At 38.1% G+C, this 16,235-nt stretch overlaps 1 protein-coding gene across 3 annotated transcripts in view; it reads left to right on the top strand.

The window, feature by feature from the left end:
- Positions 1-1,191: 1,191 nt before the first annotated feature.
- The window catches only part of ENPP2 (ectonucleotide pyrophosphatase/phosphodiesterase 2), a 75,688-nt gene continuing 60,644 nt past the window's right edge, over positions 1,192-16,235 (top strand). For 2 of the 3 annotated variants that reach the window (XM_065895408.1, XM_065895406.1), the window contains exons 1-4: positions 1,225-1,257; positions 1,479-1,581; positions 11,142-11,297; positions 15,674-15,799. In XM_065895408.1, coding sequence (XP_065751480.1) covers positions 1,225-1,257; positions 1,479-1,581; positions 11,142-11,297; positions 15,674-15,799 — 418 coding nt within the window. Of the gene's footprint in view, positions 1,258-1,478; positions 1,582-11,141; positions 11,298-15,673; positions 15,800-16,235 lie in introns of all 3 variants that reach the window. The other variant, XM_065895407.1, reaches the window with a different exon arrangement.

Genomic DNA, 16,235 nt, shown 5'->3' with positions numbered 1-16,235 from the left:
GCCGTATTTGTTTACATACACACATATGCTGTGTGTAAGAACCATGGTCACCGGGTCCGGCCAGAGAAAATCCAAAGATAAGCTTTCCTCCCTCATTTGAATCCTAAAAGTGTACAGTATTTAAAGAGCTCTCAGCTTTTGAGGCCTTGATTTCTTTTAGGAGTCTCCTGATTGCCAACTAGGTTAGTAAAGAGACTTTAATGCTCACGATAGCATCAAAGGGCACAGTGTTTGGTGGCTAGATGATAATTTATCTGGGAAAAGCCTAGGGAAGCAATTCTTTAAAGCTAAATTCTTGTTGCCATTGAGATTTCCTTCCTCAATTCAATCATTAATAAAGCTTTCCCATCCCACCCCTGCTGCTCCCACACCCCTCCAAACACACAAAAACAAAAGCAGAAAACCCAAAAAAAAAACCCCAAACCCAAGCTGACAGTTTTTTCGGGAGGAAGAGGCAGAGAGACGTGAAGTTATATTGTCCCTCCTCACCGGGCAGAAGAACTGTGTTGCTTAGTTTGACACTCCCAGTATTTTGATAAAAGTGACTTCTCTAAACTCTAACAACGGCATGGGGAAACAGTGCTATCTCTTGTGTTTAGTTACAATCGTGGGAGATGTCATCGTGGGAAATATTTGAGGAGTCGGGAGGAGCTGAGAATGTGGCAAAAGGGACAGGGTCGTTTAAACGGCCAGAAAAATAAATAAATAGGCAAGACAGAGGAAGTTAGGTTTATAAATTATAAAACGTTCCTTAAAAAAATGAAGTCGTGGGGTTGACTACATTGTAAACCTTAAAAGCTTAGAGCGGGTAGAAACCCTTTTATGGCTCTGTTTCATTTTTATCGGATAAAATGCATTTGGTTTCTTTTTTTAAAACCATGCTTTTAGGAGGGAAGAAAAATGAACATGCAGTGTTATTGGCTACAGCGACATAAGAAACCCTTATGTTACCGGAGGAAACCACATGAAAGTATCTGTGTGTCAGGGGAGGGACAGATAGGGGGTGGAGAGAAGGAGAGGGATATTTCAAGCTTCTTATGCTCAGAGCTGCGATTTGTGAACAAACTGTGATGAAATCAAGCTGTGGACAAATCAGAGGAGCCTGTCAACCTCCCAGGTGGGATTACTTGTAGTTAATAGACTGGACTCAGAGCCCCAAAAAGCAGTGCATTCAGTGTAGGCAAACAGAACACACTGCAAAAGGCTTTCCAAGAACCCTCTGCCATGGCCAGGAGAAACTCCTGCAAGCTTTATCAGGTAGGAGAATGACAGAATGCCACGGGCAAGCCTTGGTTTTCAGAGCTGCTTCCTGATTTTGAATTTTCTTTTTGTTTCTAAAATGAAGACAGCGCTGTATGGTGCCTTTGGGAAGTTGTGAGATTGGGTGGTGATGTTGAAGGCATTTGCATTTTGCCTTCCTGGAATCTGATTTAGGCTTCTCTGGCTGCATTGACAATTTGAGCTCTTTATTCCCTTAGGCAATATCCCTGTTCACTTTTGCTGTTGGGGTCAATCTCTGCTTAGGATTCACAGCAAATCGAATTAAGAGGGCAGAAGGATGGGATGAAGGCCCTCCTACAGGTAAGTGTAGCAACTATTCCCATTTTCAGTCTTTAAAAAATTTTATACATTGGGTCATCGATGTCAGCTCATTAAGAAATTCATCTTTAAACTGATCTTGAAGTGTAACTACTTTAGTCCTAGATGTCTCTGGAATAAAAGCAGCTCTGTGTGTAATTCAGATAGGATAATGTGGTTCAATGAGAGAACACTTATGATCTCTTCATGCTAGATCACTGGCTGTTTAAATCTCTGTCCTCTGAAATTTCTAAATGTTGAGATAATATTAAAGCTCTTGTGAATTGACAAGGCTGAAACAGAAGTGGTGAGAACAGGTGCTGGCTTAATATTAAAGATACAGGAATTTGATTGATCGTCATGTGGTATGAGATGTAGTATTTGCTTCCAGAAAGTTCTGACCTAGAGAAAAATAGGAATGGAAGTAAAAAAGGCAGGGAACTCTCTTTGTGAAACTTCAGGGCTATGAGATTAAGATTTACCTAGAACAGGAAAAATATAAAAGAGAGGAGGTGCCTAGAAGAGCTTACAAGATTGAGTTGCACTCACTGATTTTTCTTTTGGACTGAGGAGGGGTAAGTTTTAATAGTGTGCCTTGACTTAAGTAATAGAGCTGAAGTGAGAGAGTTCTCTTTCACAATACACTGTGCCATAAGCAGTGTGGGAATTCTTATGACGGAGCTCCTTGTGCAGATGGAGGGGCTCAACTGACCAGGTCTTAAGTAATGAGTTGGTTAATTTCCTGGAAGTTGGAGCTGCCGATGGTTTTATGAATAAAAATCACATATGAAGTCATGGGTACTCTATGGGGCAATCTTTTCTTGACTCTTCCTGACATCTCAGCAGGTTCGTCGGCCCTCCTGTGCATTTTGTGTTTCTCTGCACTGTATTTCTTGACCTGACTCATAAGAGACTCTCACCTGTCTCTGTTTAGCCAGCATGAGCACTTATTAGCCAAGTCGTGATCCATACATTGATGGAATACTGAGTCTTCCTTACATCAAGCAAGTAACTTTCGAGTAAGGGTGAAAAAATTATATTAGAAGTAGTTTAGTGAGTCCAAGTGGGGTGTGCTTGGGGTGAAAAGTGAGAAAATAGATCATAAAAAATTGCACCCCTGGGCTTCCCTGGTGGCGCAGTGGTTGAGAGTCCGCCTGCCGATGCAGGGGACACGGGTTCGTGCCCCGGTCCGGGAAGATCCCACATGCCGCGGAGCGGCTGGGCCCGTGAGCCATGGCCGCTGAGCCTGCGCGTCCGGAGCCTGTGCTCCGCAACGGGAGAGGCCACAACAGTGAGAGGCCCACGTACCGGAAAAAAAAACTTGCACCCCCAGGGAGCCAAATGGACAGAATGAGTTGTCTTCTGTTGGGGAAGGGGAGGAAAGTAGATCACTAGGCTGGAGAATTCTGTTTTGATTGATAGCAAATGCTCTCTTCAAAGACTTCTTTTCCAGACAAGTATAACTCCCATTCACACTGACTGTAACTGTTCAGACTGGAAGGGGGGAACTGGATCCTTAGTTTGGTCACGTGGGCAAGCTAACATCTTGAGAGCCCACTGCTGGTTCTTTCCAATGGACCCTAAAGGAACTTTTTTCCTGTATTGCATTAATATATTACTTTGGCTAAAACTGATATTAAAAGTGATTTCCCTGATGAACGTTGTAAAATCAAGTCACCCATTATATTCAAAGTTGACTTCTTTGGAAAATGGTCATGAAAGTCCTGGACTGGCACCCCGGATCTGTATCACTTGCTGGGCCGTCTTGGGGAAGTCACTTATGAATTCTGCTTCCTTAGTTGTACGACAAGGCACAGGCCTAGATGATTTTTAATTTTCATTCTGGATTTGAAAAAAAAAAAGCCCATGATTCTGTCCACTCTGTTTCATTGCCTTTTGAATGTGTGTGCTCTCTTCAGGAGAACTTGAAAAATATAGACCAGATTTACTAATCCTTGAATATATTTTGTGTATAATAAATTATCTCCATATAGTATTAAGAACAACTATAAGAACTAATGAATCAATGCTACTTCTGGAAAAATAATATAATCTGAATTATCATCTATAAATCGAAGTGATCTTAAACATACTACAAAATATTTGCTTCTTGAATTATTTAATTAAATCATTGATTATTTTCAGCCTTTATGGTATCTTCTAAAAAAATTTATTAGTGAAAATTCTACGGCTAAGAAGTATTAGTCTTGGGACACAATGCCATTTAAGTCTGAGTTTTGGGATTTTGGTGTACCTGACACTTTTTATTTTAAATTTTCTGTTGATATAGCTTACCGGCTGTCTAGGCACTGTGGATGATTTCTCCTGAATAAAGACCAAGATGTACTTTGGAAACTGAGTGAGAGCATAGTGCAGAGAATTTAAGCATTTTCATCTTTTTAAATGTTATATGTGCCTGAAATGACACATATAGTTGGTTATTCTGTCAGCAAAGCCTACACATCGGAAAACACTGGGTGAACGATTACTTATGTATTAGAACAAGGTACTAGGAGGAAAGGCTGCTATGCTTATCTTCAACAATGCTTTCATGTTCCAGAGAAATCCTGGGAAGCTAGATGCTTCGAGATCTTTCCACCAAAAAGAAGGAACATAAAGGGTATTGACATATGGCCAGCTTCAGACTGACCGGAGCAAGACCTCTCATTCACAAGCGTTCAGTTTTTTGTTGAGCAAATGTAGGTCCTCAGAATCCTCAGCCGTAACTGAGAATATTTTATATTCACACACACCCTCGCTGCCGTACTACAGACTGAGGTGTTAAGTTTCAAGGCTGTGGCAGTGCCAACTGTTATAATTAATTAACTAGCATACTTGTTAGCTGGATTTTTTGTTAGGATGTTGGGATCTACTGGAAATCATGGTAGAATAGGATTTCTTCTACCAGATCATAGAAGATCTATAGATTTATTAGAAGATATGAAATGAGCAGAGGTAATTATAATTCTGTTGGGTAAATGTAATGGGCCATCAGGTAAATGAGATGGCTGGAATAACTTTTCAAAGAGAATGTAAAGAATATGCACAATTCAGTTTGACATCCTTGTCACATACATCTGATGTAGCCAGCTTGATTTACCTTTAAAATTGCAAGCGAATTTATGTGTATACAAGTGTGTGCGCACTCATGTAATGTGCATATGTGTATGTTTGTGGTGTGGTGGTAGAGTCTATTTCACTGAAGTTGGTGATACGTACTCTTCCAGTCTCCAGGTGGAAATGGGATATCCTCTGAGAGAAGCAAGTTAATACTTGAAAGACAAAGGGAAGTTTATAAGCTTGTGAATAACTGGCTAATACGGACTGGGAAGCTCAGTCCTCATTCTACAATGAAAAGTCACTTAAATGATAGGGTGGCAGCATGTAGGAACTGCAAAGCTGACAGATATATCAGTCATTACTCTGCAAGGAAAATTAAGGGGACTATCACGTCATGGGATTTTATGTTAAATCTAGTGTAGAAATCAGAGGGAGTTTAAGTCAATGGAATGAAATAATTTGAATTAGAATTTAAGGAGGGCATGGATTTTTCAGTTCATTGTTAATTGGTGCTTTGGTGCAGTGGTTTTTCATTTATCTTAAAAACGATACGGAATCTTCTATCTTGTTGCATTAACCTGAAATCTCCATCTTCAATAGAATTCAAATAGAATATATCTTCCAAGATCATGTCTTAAAAAGAACATCTAAAATTCAGAACTTATGTACATAATTTGAAAAATCCTTTGTTAATGAAAATGGCATTGTAGTTATAGTCAGATGATCTGAAATTGCAGCTAGGCCTTTGCTAACTCAAGTTAGGCCTAGAGCTCTTCTCTTCCAACCAGGAAAATGGGGGTAATGTTGCCTCTTTATCCGAAAAGATTTTTTAGAACAAAATGCCATGCTAAGACTGATGAGAATATAAAGTGTTAAGTATATGATGATACACTTAATTTACCTCCACTTTTGTTTGAAGGTCAGTGTCTAAATTTTTACCCTATCAAGTTGACAATACCTGCTATATAAAATGATGTTTCATTGTTTGGTAGCAGATTTGTAAATCATTCAGACTTACACTACTGACTACTCTCATAAATGCTATTTGAGTGGTTTATAAGTGAAATTAAAGTCTTAAATTTCATTCAAGTCATCTAGAAATCTGTCTTCTTGTAGTTTATGAGGTCTTTCTACATGAGGATGTTGTATTTAAAAACACATTGAAAGTACGGGTGTTTGAAAACTTCCCAGGTGGACCTATTTATTTAAAAACTTGTCTATGAAATCTGGTTCGGAAGCTGTGAAGAGGAGAGAATAGTGATGCCTAAGTAATAGGTATTTATAGAAAGTGATGTATTTAGGAAGAAGAGATGCAGACATGTAGGCCTGTTTGTAAGTGCTGCTTTCTAAGGGATAAGGTCAAAATGTATGGACACCAAGGGGGGAAGGGGTGGGTGGGATGAACTGGGAAGATTGGGATTGACCTATATACACTACTACATAGAAAATAGATAACTAATGAGAACCTACTGTATAGCACAGGGAACTCTACTCGCTGCTCTGTGGTGACTTAAATGGGAAGGAAATACAAAAAGGAGGGGATATATGTATAACATAGCTGGTTCACTTTGCTGTACGGCAGAAACTAACACAACATTGTAAAGCAACTATACTCCAATAAAAATTAAAAAAAAAGAGAAACAAACAAACAACAAAAAGAAAAAATGACTTCAGTACAGGAAGGTATGACCAGAAAGAACGAATCATATACTCCAGAAGAGGCATCAGACAGTATTAAATCCTGGAGTTGGGTGGTATCTTGAGTGTCATTCACGTTGTCTGCCTCCTTTCCTTGCATTTTATATTTCAGACAGGGCAGGAAGACACAGGAGAACCAGATCTGTTTCAATGCCCTTGAAAAGGAGGCGACATAACCAGTCTGTTTCATTTCAAGCTTTTATTCTCACTGTCAGGAAATACTAGGGCTGGGAACCATGGAGGATGGGAGGAACAGAGAGGGTGTCATATCACAAACTCTGAATGCAGGAGCAGACAAAACTTAGAAGAATCATCCAGCTTTATGCTGAGCTAAATGTTTTCAAACTTAAATACAGCCTCCTTCACTGGCCATCATCCAAATCTGAAAATTTCCATTTTGCAGAGAGAGTAGAAGGGAAATATGATTGGGACTCCAGGATGAAGTAATGTTTAGGTCACAACTCTTGTCATGAATTAGGTTCTTTCCAATAGTCTAATTAAATTATCAATAGTATTTCTTCTGTATATAAATGACACCAGAATTCCACAATGCTACCTCTGTGTTGATACGGTAAGATGGAATGGTTTAGAAATAAGGTTTTACTTAAAGAAATAAAAATAATTTCACTTGTTTCTCTCAGAATTATGAATTTGAATGAAATAAATCAGGTTTTATATTGGTGTTTTTTTCCTAAATCATGAAATTATGCTTCTGTGAAAAAAAGAAATGTATAACATTGTTTTATGCGTATCATACATGTACATTACACACATATTTTAAAATTTAAAGTCCCTATTTTTTAAAAAACTTCCATCTGTGTAGATCTGTAACATTTATTTTTTAAATTCTGGAACAGACTAGTTTCTTTGAAGTAAAATAACACCATTTAAGTATGTTATTAAATTGGCAAATGCCTCATACAAAATTTCAAACCCCCATTGCACCTAGCACAGATTTCTGACTTGATCGTTTTCAAGTTTTTTGTTTGTTTGTTTGTTTCATGTTGTCATTATCTTTCTTGTTAGTTTTGAGCTTATTAGGTCTGGAAAAGGAAGGCTTTACAGATTTTAGAATTCAGGCAAAGTAAGTCAGAGAATCTTTCCATATTTGATCATTCAATCAGGTATAATAAAAAGAGAAGTCCTAAAATCTGTGCTTAGCCTGGTGTGGGAGAAGGACATGGGACCTCGGCATGAAATGAAAAAGCCAGCACATGGGGAAGAATTACAGAACTACAGAAAGAAGCAGCGCTAGAACTTGTTATGATAGAAGATGGCAGGGACGGAATAGACCCTGGAAAGGCAAAGCGAACTTTGTTCTACTCTATCCCTTTATTTTCTTAGAAAAGTTGCGGCAGTTCAGTTCTTGGGCTCATAGGACTTGAAGAAGTATACGGCTCAATTGTTTATCTTCCTATTTCTCTTCCTGCCATTGTCAGCTGAATCCAAGTCAGCCAAGAATGAATTTTGTCATATGTATCCCTAATCCACATAGGCCCAGGAATTCACTCTCATCTGAAAGCTGTTGGTAACCCAATCTTGAGTACTTTTATGAGATGTATCTTTGCATTATGAGTGTAAGGGCAAATCTTTCTTAACAAAGCTGTCTTCAGTTTAAGGGTTGGCAAGGAAGATTATAATTGACAGGGGCAAGCTATTGAGGGAAATTCAATTATTTTCAAAGACAAAGTAAGGGATAAACTTAGAGAATAACCAACTTTGTAAGAAAAGAGTAAAAATCACGTTGATAGAATGGATGAAGAAAGGTTTAAAATGGCTAAAATTTTGTACAGATATTTTGAAAGGAAAGAAAGAAAGAAGAAAGAGATTATGATGAGGGGAAAGCAAAGGGCATGAATGGAGGAAAATTTCACATGCAGGCTGGGATGCTATGAAGAAGAGGAGCCAGGACAAGTAAACAACTACAAACAATGTGCCTTTGGATCTCTTCTGATTATCTCAGCTATAAGTGTAGCCAAGCATATTTATGTATGCAGCTCATAGGCATGAATACTACTCAGAATTTATTAGATGGCTGTTGGAATGATTCTGTCTAAGCAGTACCCTTAAAAAAGGAATAATTCAATTATAAGCATTTTTCTTATCTTTATCTTTTTTCTTATCTCTACTATAGGATTTCTCTATTTTTCCTTTTTCCACTTCTCAACCCTCCTCCCCTCATAGTTTCTTAGGGTCCAGCATGCACTGTTGATTGGTTGGCCAAAGTCAATAGAAAAATGTGGTTTAGGAACCAGAGGTAAGGCATTGCATTGGAAACCTGACGTTATTTCTTAAACCGAACTGGTGTGCTTTGTATGTATTTCAAGATCCCAGAATGAACCATGCAAAAGCGTTTCACATCTCATGGTCTAGTGAATCTGTTTGCTTTAGTTGAACTGATCTAATGCCATACGGGTGAGGATTGGGTGACTCTGTCTTTAAAGAGGACAAAGAACTAAGGGATGAACAGGATGTTCAGATAAATGGCTTCGGTGAACCTAGAAATGTCATTTAACATCTGTTCTCTCCCTGCCTCTGGTGTTTTGATTTTATAAGTAATGAATACTAATCATAAAAAAATGAAAAATTTGTAAATGTAAATAAGGAAATAAAATTACAAATATCATGTTTTAAATAACATTTGTTAGGATATTTATATATCAATATTATATAACATATACTTTATACACATATGTTCACATGCATGTATACATATCTACATGAGAGAGAGAAGTAAGCAAGCAAAAACCCAAAAGGACATTTGTAAAATGTTAGACGTTTCAAACTGCAGAAAAGTAAGAAGTCTCCTTCTTCTCTCTTTCTCATTTTCCCCAAAGGTAATTCCTGTAGGAGTTTCTTACAGTGAAGATAACATGGTTATTCATACTGGCACCGTGTCTCAATGCCTCTGTTCTCACCCTCTGTCTCATCTCGAGCTCTGGCCTCTGTTTTTATTTTATATTTATCTTTATCCTTATTGGCTCTATTTTTAACACAAAATATATCAATTATGTGTACTATTTACTACTATAACAGTTTTCTGTACTTTGCTGGTTAAAAAAATGTGTTTATCAGTTTTGTAGATCTTTCCATATTAGCCTATGCAGATCTGACTCGTTCTTTATAAGGGCTGGGCAATATTCCATTTATGGAGGTAGTGATTCTTTCTTGTACGTGTATCTTGGCAAACTTTTGCAAATATATGTGAGAGATAAATTCCTAGTAGTGGAATTTCTGGGTGAAAGATTCATATGCATTTAATAGTGTTGATAGATACTTCCAAATTGTATAAAATTTTTAATAAAAATTTTCATTCCTAGCAACAGGTATGACACTGCTTATACTTTCCATTCGTCAGAAATTAATTATTTTGTAAGCTAGGATGAGGATCCAGATTAATTTTTCCAGTCAGCCCAGCACTACTTACTGATAAATCTTTTTTTCACTTCTTGATTAATCCTTCTTTCTTTCTCTGATTTAAAATGTTATTTTCATTATAAAATCACTTCTCTTATATTTGGTCCTATTTCTCATCCTCGTGCCCAGCACTGATCTACTTATTTTCTGTAACCAATCTGTTTTAATTATTTAACTTCAGAATATATTTTACTTTCTTTTCAGTGTTTTTTGTTTTCATATATTTATTTTTGATAAGCATTTAATATCCTCTCAAGTTTCAAGAATTCCTTTCTGTATTTTTATTGTGATTGCATTGAATCTTTAAGTTTATTTAGGAAGAACTGACATTTTGTTGTTGTTGTTGTTTTGTTTTTGTTTTTTTCGGCTGTGCCATGGCTTCTGGGATCTTAGTTCCCTGAGCAGGAATTGAACCTGGGTCCTCAGCAGTGAAAGCACAGAGTCCTAACCACTGGACCACCAGGGAATTCCCGACATTTTTGTAATATTGATATTTTTACCTCCAAGATGGTATGTTTTACCACTTAATTAAATCTTTTAAAATATCTTTTTTTGTAGAGTTTTACTGTGTTCTTCATGTAGGTTCTAAACATCCTATTAAATTTATACCTAGATATTTTACCTTTTAGGTACTATGATGAATGGAACTTCCATTTAATTTTTGAACTTATATTGCCTGTATTTTACAAATTTGTGGAATTTTTATCTCATTGAATTATTTTTTCCTAAAATTTTTAGTCGGTTCTTGAGATTTCTAGATATACAATCATATCATATGAAGATAATGTAGGAGGATTTATGTTTGAAAAGCCGAGACTGTAGAGTTTGTGTTTGTGTAACCCTAGTAATAGGTGTAGATTTTATGGCTGGAAGAGATCTTAAGAGTCTTCTATTCCAATCCCATCTGTTCAGACTGTTCTCAGAACATTTAGGCTCAATTTTCCTTACAAAAGCTATGGATATTTGAATAGGGGAACGAACTCTTCTTTCTAAGTATATACTTCAAAGTTCTGTTCTCTGTTGGCATCACAGCATCCACAGAGAAACTAACCCTCATGTTTGTGGTAATAATCATTGTAAACAGTAGTAAAACCAATAGCCAACATTTGTTACTTTCTACATGGCTGACACCCTGCTCAGTGTTTTGCATGGTTTGTTTCATTTAATTCTCATTGTAACCTCGAGTTGCTTCTATTAATCCTCCACTCTACAGATGAAGAAACTGGAACAAGGAACCTGCTGAAGGTACATAGACGGCAGGTGATGGATCCGGCTGCTCAGTCAGAGCCTGACTGCATCACCGCATTGTATTGCTACACAGGGTCACCCCTCCATAGCAACATAACCCATTCCCTAATCCCATTGCCTTTGTCTCTTGTATCTTGTAGTGTTATCAGACTCCCCCTGGACCAACACCTCTGGATCTTGCAAGGGCAGATGCTTTGAACTTCAAGAGGTTGGACCCCCTGATTGTCGGTGTGACAACCTGTGTAAGAGCTACAGCAGTTGCTGCCATGACTTTGATGAGCTTTGTCTGAAGACAGGTGTGTAACTTTTGAGTCTTCTCTAGCCTTGATTAGATGGCTTAAGACCCCCTGCTGTTGTACACCCTGCCATTGCCATTCTGCTTTGGCCAAACCAAACCGTGAGTTTTAGTTTTGTTTCTTGAATGATTATCAGTTTTATTATGAGCACACCCTATGTGACTGTTGTGTCCACATAACGCCCACCCAATGATGGTTCTTTGCAGCTGCAGTCATTATTTGCTAGTTTTGGAAGTATTTGTGGCCGGCTTTTTTTTTTTTCATCTTTATCATTTCTGTCTCTTGCTGTCAATTCCCTCATTCACTGCGAGGATACCTGGGCTGAAACTGTGCACATTCTTAAAGTGTTGGGGTTTTTTTGTTGTTGTTGTTTCAACTTTAATTTTTTCGTTTGCCTGCCCAGTTTCTAACGTTTGTTTTATTTCATCTTATAGTCTACTACTATACTACTTTGATGTCATTCCCTGTTCTCAGTGCAAGTAGAAAATTGTTATGGAATTCTACTCAGGGTCGCGTGCTCAAGGCAGCTCTCAGATCTTCCTCTACAGGTTCCTGACCTTTCTTTACATTTCTTCCCTATTGGAAGAGTCAGTAGAATATACAGGCCTCTGAGTGAATGTACATGAGTTGAGAAGAAGCACTTTGGAGACTCCTGCCATTCTACCTGCTCTGTTTCCGAAGCCTAACACTTTAGAGGGGACTTTTGAGATACCTTATAGGCTATCCATCATGCCTCTGGGCAACATCACGTTCAAACTTTCTGGGAAAGGTGATGAACAACCCTGCTCTTAACACCATTAGATACAATGATTCTACAGCTCTCTTGATAAATTATTACCTGTTTGCAGACATTTATGGTTAGATAATTCTTTCAAAAATCTGACTTATATTATCATTAACATTAGTCTGAGTTTTCTAATGACATCATGAGAAACAGAGACATTACTCTCCTTTACTAAAGAAATAGCCGCTGATTTACATGAAAACCTACGTCAACCCCCTTACTAGTTCTGATTTGTTTGTTTTCCGCCCCAGATAATAAGAATTTTATTAGGCTGTTTTTTTGCATAATACATTTTCCAAACATTTGGCCATTTTTTGGGTTACTTTCCTTTGGAACTTCTCCCAGCTTCCTTAGTTGTGGGTTTATAAACTTAAATGCTGAGAAGCTTGTAACCTGAATATATGGATGGAACAGATGTTCCAGGAGAGTTTTTGGCTCTAAAGTGTTATTTCAAACAAGCGGTCTGTATTTGCTTGGCACTGAGGAACTAACTAATGTTGTGTGTTTCCTCTCTACCTTGAGTATCTTGTCCCCGACACGTCATCTCAGCCCTCCAGATTCCTGATCTTGGAGCTCCTTGCAAAGTTTAATGGATCTCCTGCCTTTAGGTTAGCTCTCTCTGAATGTAGCTCATGCCTTTCTTCCCAAGTTTAATAAATATGGGTTATAATAACACTTTAAAGTAGTTCGTTTCCCTGTGGAAATGAACAAGGCCAAATGTGGAAGAATAAAATATAAAATAATAACAAAAGGTTGAAGGAGCAAACAGAAATCTCTGAGATTCTACTATGCTGACACAGCACTCTCTAGAGATAAGCACAATCAATGTTTCAATGTAAACTCTGAGACTGGGTGTGTGTTTAGAATGTGTGTACACATTTATACATGTGTGTATTTATGCCTGTGTGAGGTGTATCTGTATTTGTGTACCTTTGTACACATCCCCCTTTTGAATGCCTACATTGTATTCTATTGGACAGATGCAGCCTACTTCATTGAGTAACTGATCAGCATTTATGGTCTGGTAATTTTTGCTATTATGAACAATGTATCAATGAATATTTTTCATACATATTCGTATTTTTGCCTATTTTCCTTGAGATAAATTCTGAGGAATGGGATTTGGGGATCAAAGCATATATGCATTTTTAAAATTTAAATATATATTACAGAATTACACTTCTCAAAGTTGATATTTCTCTCAAAGGGCACAAGAGCTTTTCAGCACTCCCTTTTCAGCATGTTCTCATTTTAAATAATATTTTTCTGATAGGTAGCTTTCTTGTTATCCAATAAAGTTCAGTGTTTTTTGTGTTTATTCCCATATTTGCTTTGAAAATTATACAGCTGACTGAATCATACCTTACTTGTAGTTCACTGAATTTTTAAAAATTTCATTCTTATCCAAAGTTAGTAATTTCTCAATAAACCTAGCTTGTTAATAGTGATGCTGTTTTGTGAGCAAAGGGATTTTCTTATGGAACTAGGGAGGAATAAGCTAGGAGAGGAATACTGTTTGATAGAGTTATCTCTGAATTGAGGAAAAGGACTCGCATGACCTCTATCAGTCAAAGTAACCTTGGAAAATTGCTAACCATTGGGAATAGCATACCCTGGGCGAGAGAATTCCAAGCATTTATTCTGGTTGGGAAGAGAAGGCAGTGGAAATAGGGGATATTAAAAAAAAATCAGAGAATGGAATCAGGATGCAAAGGTAATTCTAAAAGAATGGAAACTAGACAGTAGTTGTGTTGTTTTCTAGTATGGCAGCTATTATCCCCTTATCCATTTATTCACATAGCTGTAGTATCTCTAGGTAGAATATTATTAAGGAGCAGCACTGCTTTCTTTTCTTTTTTTAAATTAAATTTAATTTACTTTGTATACAGCAGGTTCTTTTTTTTTTTTTTTTTTTGCGGTACACGGGCCTCTCACTGCTGTGGCCTCTCCCGTTGCGGAGCACAGGCTCCGGACGCGCAGGCTCAGCGGCCATGGCTCACGGGCCCAGCCGCTCCGCGGCATGTGGGATCTTCCCGGACCGGGGTACGAACCCGTGTCCCCTGCATCGGCAGGCGGACTCTCAACCACTGCAGCACCAGGGAAGCCCCAGCAGGTTCTTATTAGTTATCTATTTTATACATATTAGTGTATAGATGTCAGTCAGCACTGCTTTCTAAAATCATTGCTTTCCACTTATGACATGTTTTAAGAGGTGAAGACCTGAAGTGTCCTTTAGCTCAGAGAAGCATTTCTTGACCATTCTATGTCAAGTAGACCGGGCCCACCCCTGTCACTCACTATCCACGCCATCCTGTTATTTCCTTCACAGCACTTAGCACACGCTGAAATCATCTCATCGACTAGTTTACTTGCTTATGGTCTGTCTTTCCCAATTGGAATGGAAGCTCCATGAAGACAAGACCTTGTTCTTCACTACCTCCCCAGCACCTAGAACACGGAAAATATAGTAGATGTATTTATTGAATAAATGAATTAACTCTGAATTTTCTCAATACAGCAACCCCAAATTTAAAGAGTCATATTTTATTTTCATGGTAATTCTCAATTAGATTGAATAAATGTTCATGGACTACCTGGCGTGTGCCAGGTAGATAGACTCAGGTACTGGGGATATAGCGGTGAAAGGAGAGATGTGATTTTTCCTTCCATGGGGCTTACAGTCTAGCAGGTGAAAAGTCACACAAAAAGTACAGCACACTCTTTAAAATAAAAATATTACTTTTCCGAAGATATTTTCTTGGTAGAGTTGAGTGTGAGCTCCCAATCAAGTATGCTCAGATAGAAATCTGTAACCTAGCGATTGACCTCCTTGAAAAAAGGGCTCTGACCTCTGATTGTGGGTAGGGCCACAGTTTGGTCAATGCTTAGAGCTGTGAACGTTTTTAGTATACCTTTATACTCGTCATATCTGTTTAGGACTTTAACCCCCAAGTGCATCTTATAGCAGGTAGAGGCCATTTAGTTGCACTATTATTTTTTTTTAACCTTTTAATTTTGTATTAGAGTGTAGTTGATTTACAATGTTGTGTTAGTTTCAGGTGTACAGCAAAGTGATTCAACTATACATATGCATGTATCTATTCTTTTTCAAATTCTTTTCCCATTTAGGTTGTCACATAATTTGAGCAGAGTTCCCTGTGCTGTACAGTAGGTCCTTGTTGCACTATCATTTGTATTTAAATCAAGCTGATTAAAGTTTAAATAAAGCTACTTGGGAAAATAAGAGTCCAGCTATAGCAACTATGCCTACAATGGTAGGTATCTCTATCACATACCTTACGCACTATACATTGTACTGGGTCATTTAGGACAGTTGGCAAATGGTTAAGGGTTTCATTTTTCCAAAGGAGCCCAGTGGCATTTGGCTTTGTACTCTGATTTGAAAAATTAAAACTCCATCCTATCTGTAAGTCCTCCAAATATCATCTAGGCCTCAGGCCAACTCTAATTTCACAAGCAGATTAAATGATGTGGGATTTTAGCTCTTTTTCTTGGCAAACGTTGTAAGCAATTGTGGCCTCTTTTATTTGGTTTGTGTGAAGCAGTGAGTGTTCTGTTGTGCCGATTTCAGCTGGCGGCTGGGAGTGTACTAAGGACAGATGCGGAGAAGTAAGAAATGAAGACAATGCTTGTCACTGCTCAGAGGACTGCTTGGCCAGGGGAGACTGCTGTACTAATTACCAAGTGGTTTGCAAAGGTACATGTTTCCTTGGGTTGGCTTGATCTTTAAAAGAATAAAAACTGGAGATGTTTGAAGAGACCTTGGATATTGCGGATATATCACCTTGGATATGGGCTTGGGAGGCAGGAATGAGTTGTCCTTCCTAATTTCTCATGCTTCTTTCTTAGTTTTGCTTCTCTGCATTTCACTGATCTGAAATAACAAGGAAATAACCCCAAGTTCCATAATTAGATACAGCCGGAATAATGAGGAGATTTCTAAAAGAGTTCCTGCCTTGGTCCTAGGTCAGGTTTCCTAGAAGCAGAGCCTGAGACAGGAATTCTGTGTATGGAATTTATTGGAAGAGTGCCCTGCAAGAAAACCATATAAGGGAGCAGGGGATGTGGGAGAGGGGAAAGCAAGCAAGGATGTGGCCTCAGGGGAGGTCTCACCTTGGTCTGCTCTACTGCAG

Source organism: Phocoena phocoena, chromosome 17 (assembly GCF_963924675.1).
Source record: "Phocoena phocoena chromosome 17, mPhoPho1.1, whole genome shotgun sequence".
Classification (NCBI taxonomy): Eukaryota; Metazoa; Chordata; class Mammalia; order Artiodactyla; family Phocoenidae; genus Phocoena; species Phocoena phocoena.
This window is presented reverse-complemented; position numbering and strand designations above follow the sequence as displayed.